This window comes from Montipora capricornis, chromosome 2 (assembly GCF_036669925.1).
Source record: "Montipora capricornis isolate CH-2021 chromosome 2, ASM3666992v2, whole genome shotgun sequence".
NCBI classification, from domain to species: Eukaryota; Metazoa; Cnidaria; class Anthozoa; order Scleractinia; family Acroporidae; genus Montipora; species Montipora capricornis.
In genome coordinates this window covers 33,769,331-33,774,330 of record NC_090884.1, presented here as the reverse complement: position 1 = coordinate 33,774,330, position 5,000 = coordinate 33,769,331, and the positions used below count along the sequence as shown (strand labels likewise).

The 5,000-nt window shown below is 39.1% G+C and overlaps 2 protein-coding genes across 3 annotated transcripts in view; both read right to left on the bottom strand.

The window, feature by feature from the left end:
• Window positions 1-768, bottom strand: part of LOC138019150 (uncharacterized) — a 135,974-nt gene extending 135,206 nt beyond the window's left edge. For both annotated transcript variants that reach the window (XM_068865839.1, XM_068865847.1), the window contains exon 1: window positions 575-768. In XM_068865839.1, coding sequence (XP_068721940.1) covers window positions 575-700 — 126 coding nt within the window. In that variant the 5' untranslated portion in view covers window positions 701-768. The remainder of the gene's footprint in view (window positions 1-574) is intronic.
• A 1,135-nt stretch (window positions 769-1,903) lies between these two features.
• Window positions 1,904-5,000, bottom strand: part of LOC138037933 (ZP domain-containing protein-like) — a 3,516-nt gene continuing 419 nt past the window's right edge. Inside the window, exons 2-6 of the mRNA XM_068883771.1 lie at window positions 4,810-5,000; window positions 4,191-4,416; window positions 3,719-3,874; window positions 3,214-3,356; window positions 1,904-2,932 (exon numbers count right to left, since the gene is read on the bottom strand). The exon at window positions 4,810-5,000 is cut by the window's right edge and continues 163 nt beyond it. Coding sequence (XP_068739872.1) covers window positions 2,688-2,932; window positions 3,214-3,356; window positions 3,719-3,874; window positions 4,191-4,416; window positions 4,810-5,000 — 961 coding nt within the window. The 3' untranslated portion in view covers window positions 1,904-2,687. The remainder of the gene's footprint in view (window positions 2,933-3,213; window positions 3,357-3,718; window positions 3,875-4,190; window positions 4,417-4,809) is intronic.

The following is a 5,000-nucleotide window of genomic DNA, read 5'->3' as shown; positions in this document are numbered from 1 at the left end:
AAGTGAAGGATAATGGAGGTGATGCAATGGTTGCATTGCGAACAGACCAAATAAATGGAAACGTTAATTAAAATCTGCGTTATCCTTCATATTGCTGAGTAGACTATTTTTGAGCAAGTAAAAAGAACAAGGGTATACTAGGCAAACGTTTGCGAATAATTCAACCACTCGTTTATATCTGATCGCAATAATTAAGGGAGAGCAAAGCTCTGTGCATTTACAGACTAAAAGACATATTGATAGATTAACGGTATGTGACGAAACAGAAACTTCTTTTGATAAACAATGTTAACAATTTTGATCTTTATGGTTTGGATCAAGGTGTGCTTATGCCTCGGCAACACAAGTGTACAGTCATGCACGTCGTGCTTCAGTGTTCACTGTTCGCGCAAGATACGAGTTTTGGTCGACAATGAGTTTAAGTGTCAGTGAGCTGCGTAAAAAAGGAAGTGCAAAGGTAAGCGTTAGAGTGGGTACGTTTGGTCTCGTGGTTGCAAAGTATCAGTTACGAGTTAAATTTTATCAAGCAATACAGCTGCTAAATGCCTTGGCTCATTCACGTGGACTACATTACCGTGTTGCTGTTGGAGTCTACAGGAGCGAATGTGATGATGCCATTCCGAAAGTGCGTTGCTTCAGTGATCGATAGGCACTGCAAAGCCAGCAAAGCTAGCAGGTTCACCACGATTAGATATGCCATCTTGCTGCCGACCCTTTAGCTGCCTTGTGTCATTTACTCGGTGTCATTTGATTGCTCCTTGCTGTATTTTATGGAAGGTGCAAAGTAATTACGCATGCACTGATTTGTACTTTCTGAATGATTTATTAAGTGGTGCAATGATGCGTGGCTATTGCAATTTCGCAAAATTATGATTGGGAAACGATTCTCACAAAATATCGCATTTTGACAGTTTGAATATGTCAGATCGTGAAATTTCTTACCATCTGTCAGTTTGTTTTCTGACCGCTTTGAATTGAAATTTCGGGGGCAGAGGATCCGCGTCATTGCGTTTAATCAGATGCGGTTGAGGTTGACGGCTGCAATGGATCATTCATTCATTCTGTGCCTCCTCTTCAAAGCGAGTCTAAGTGCGAAGTTTCTGTGATTGTAATTAGTTCTACTTTACATATGAATGGAAACTAATTTTCATAAGAAAAGCTTCGCAATTAGAATCCCCTTTGAAGAGGAGGCAGACATGAGCTCGTAAATGGCCTACTAAATCGCGTCTTTTTAGGCCACTATGAAAATGAAAGGGTAGAAAATAAGACGCCATCCCTATAATATTCAGAACGGTCGCAGTGTTCCAATGAGATCTACAGATGTTTGCTAATGCTGTAGAAATTCGTGACTTTATCCCTGCCTTTTATTGGTGGGTTGGGTGGGGGGATCAGAGTTCAAAGCTGTGGTCTAAATTTGAGTTTTAATGAGGGGAGGAAGTGAGAACCATCCCTTAGTGACCCCCCTTAAGTATCATTGTCCTAGCACATTGCGAGGATGCAGCGGAATTCAATTTATTTATTGAGATATTTTTTGTTACTTTTTTACTGCTGCTTTTCTTTCTCCTTGTGTGGACCTTTAACAGCTACTTCCTCTTAGGTTGTTGCTTGTTCTCTTCTTTTGGCTGAAAAACCTTTGAATGGATGATAAATCATGCGCAATCATTCCCTGAAAAAAAATCTGTAGTTATGTAGTCCAAGTGTTTCAGTGGATTCCCAGTGATCAAGGGGTTTGCTCTGAAGGCAACATGGAGCTTTTGCTTTCTTTGTGAAGACCAAACGGAGTGCTAGATCTGCCTCACTCTTCAAAAACCTAGCTTTGATTTCCTTTCGAAACTCATAGTTACCTTTGTGGGCATGTCATAATGAAGGCGGCGAGATCCAAGAAGCACGCTACACTGTAAGATGATTCTTAGGTTGTTTATTATCTTTTTCACGTCTTTTGGCTGAAAAAGGATGAATGGATAATTTAGACATGTGTCATCATTGCCAGACTCGTTTCAATGCAAAGTTTATTCTTAGATCTTCCGTAAAACCAAATGACGGATATCATGCATGTCGTTATGGTGGAGAAAGCTTGATTGGATTCGGTCTGGGTGTTTGTGACATTTTCTTTGCAGCATTTTTAATTAAAACTTATTGCGTTAATTGTGAAGATTGCGAAGGGCACGAAGCGATAGAGGAGGCTTCTTGATTAATTAGGTGATTTCAGATATTGTTTTTAGGGTTTCTAAATGAATTAAACTATGACTTGCTTAGGATTACAAGAATAATACCAGTGCTCTTGTTCCAGGCTATTTGCTATCTTATCACTGTGGACTAAACACTTCGGGACGACATACCATTAATCAGTGGGATGAAACACTGAATTATGACACTGTCTAAAGACCGCAATAAAAATAAACCTTAAACAATAAAGCCGATCTTTTTTGGACCTTATTCACTGGTGGTGGATTTGCAAATATAACCTGCAACATTCCAGCTTTGTCATTAGTGATACGCTTATGTGGTGGTTCACTTCACGTGATGTTTCCGTTTTCAATTGAACAACGTTTTTTGAGGCCTTGTCCATTAAATATGTGCAAAAAACAACTTATAGTGTTGTTGAATTTAACATGAATTTCTTAAAACGATTACATCTCAAAGTAAAAAAAACAAGAAGGGCATTTCTTTTCCAAGCAGCCACCATCTCACAGGATTTCATTCCTCTCAATCATATCATGATCATCCTCCTCAATGTAAGATGATTGCCGGCTTTCACATTCTTCTCGAGTGGTATATAAGTTCCCAACCTTATTGGGGTTCTTGAACAACAGTCGTGCTATACGGTATTTGACAAACAAAACAGCAGCGCATATGATAAAAGCAAGGCCAACTCCTCCTCCAACTGTAGCACCAGCGATAACAGCAGCTTGTTTGCCGGTAGATCCCGCATCTAAAAAACAACAACAACAACAAAATAAAAAAAATCTATCTCTACTGCTGCTGCTGCTGCTACTACTACTACTACTACTACTACTACTACTACTACTACTACTACTACTACTACTACTACTACTACTACTACTACTACTACTACTACTACTACTAGACTACTACTGCTACTACTGTATTTTGCTGTTGCTGCTGCTGCTAGTACTACTACTACTGCTACTACTAGGAGCTTGAGATCTCATCGCAGGTTTCTTTTATTGTGCAGAAAGCTTGTTCTATTACCTTTTGCGTTTGCCTTTTTTTCAAAAAATTGTATTGGCCCCCTTCCGATTTTGTAGGCCTTGGTTGTGGTCGGTAGACTCTCTTCAGAAACTTCCCTCTTCCGTCTCTTACTCCCGGTGCTACGCTGGCAACCTTGACTACACCTGCGATTTAAAACCAATCCAAAAAAAACAAAACCTATCTGTGTCAGCGGTTAATAGTCTTGCATTGGACACAATACTGAATGTACTGATATTAGACTTCTCCCTCACATTATTGTAAAAGGGTACTGAGGATAGGCCAGGCAAACGTCAAGAGACGAGGGAAGGGAAAGATTGTTCTTACTGTGGTTAATATATCTCTATCAGCTGGTTTGATAAAACCAAATTATTCGTTTGGACAAAGACCCTAGAGACTCACCTTCTTACACGTAAGGTTTTAAAAAGAAATGACAGATTGGGATCGTGACCTTTTTTGCGCAATGCAAAGGCTTTTAAGGCTTTAAACCTAGCATATTAATACTTACCGAGACCGAGAAGATGTGTTGTTGTAACATGCCATCAACTCGCAGTGTAGATGGATTGCTGCATAGTCATTGAAAAATCTGAATGCCCTGAACTTAAATTTTTGAAAGCTCTGAGTTGGGTCGTAGTCGTTCTCCATACTTGTGTCTTGGGAGCATCTGTAAAAGTTAAAACTACAAATTTCTCTAGGTATTACAAACATTCAGTTGAAGTTACAGTCTTGCATGGAATGAATTTTCGTGGAAAAAAAAGATTGTATTTTCACTGTACTACGAGCCTCCCTTCACCTTTCTCTTTTTCAATTTTCAACAATTCAGTCTTAGTTCATATAATACCTCGCTCGTCACTATTATAATTGCAATTGCATCGTCAGTACCAACGACGACAGTAAACTTGCATGATGTGGCAACGGTTCTCCAAAATTCAAAGGTTTTTAAGACCACAGGAAAGCCATGTTTGACATGTTTAACTTACCCATCTTTTATTAGCTCGTAGTAGAGTGAAGAACCGAAATATTTATCTTTGGTGGCCTTACAGTTTACCGCCATCACAACCAGGAGTTGGCTGGACTCCACACTGTATCCCAGATGTATATAGTCATTAAGGGCGACCTTGAGTGGGTATTCATTGTCGACGTAAGCTTCCTTATAGGAATCACTTTTATAGATGTCCATCTTGAACGTTAGGTTGCCAAATCCATCTAAAACATAATATAATGAATCTCACGGAAAGTGTCCCTGACTAATAAAAACGTATTCTTGCTGAATTTTACTGTGTATAACTAAAGTTTATGAACTCGGCAATTGAAGCTGTAATTAATGTTGAACTGCACATTGCTGGCTGACTTATAAGCTGATGTGATTATTTGGGTGTAAAGATCTCATTACTGTAATTTTTCTGTTGGAGGCCAAGATCCAGAATTCTCAGGGAGAACGAATTTTAAGCAAACTATTTTGAGATCAGTCAACGGGGTATTTTTTTTTTACAATATATAGCACGCATCATAAGCAACCTCTGTTATCACATGAAGATCGATTTTTGCATCATCAATATGGTGAATTTTAGATGAGTTACAATAGTGTCATTTGAATACCTGTTATTGGTGGCCTTACAATTCCGTTAGGTTGGAAAGTTAGGCTGAGAACTTCCTTTCTTTGATAGCTACAATTAAAATGCATATGAAAGTCATGGTCCCGGGTGACTGCACCACCGATTTGTCCAATTTCGCTTTTAATTTGGTTGTAGAATGTGAACCAACTTTCTGTCTCTAAGCGCGTTGTCCCA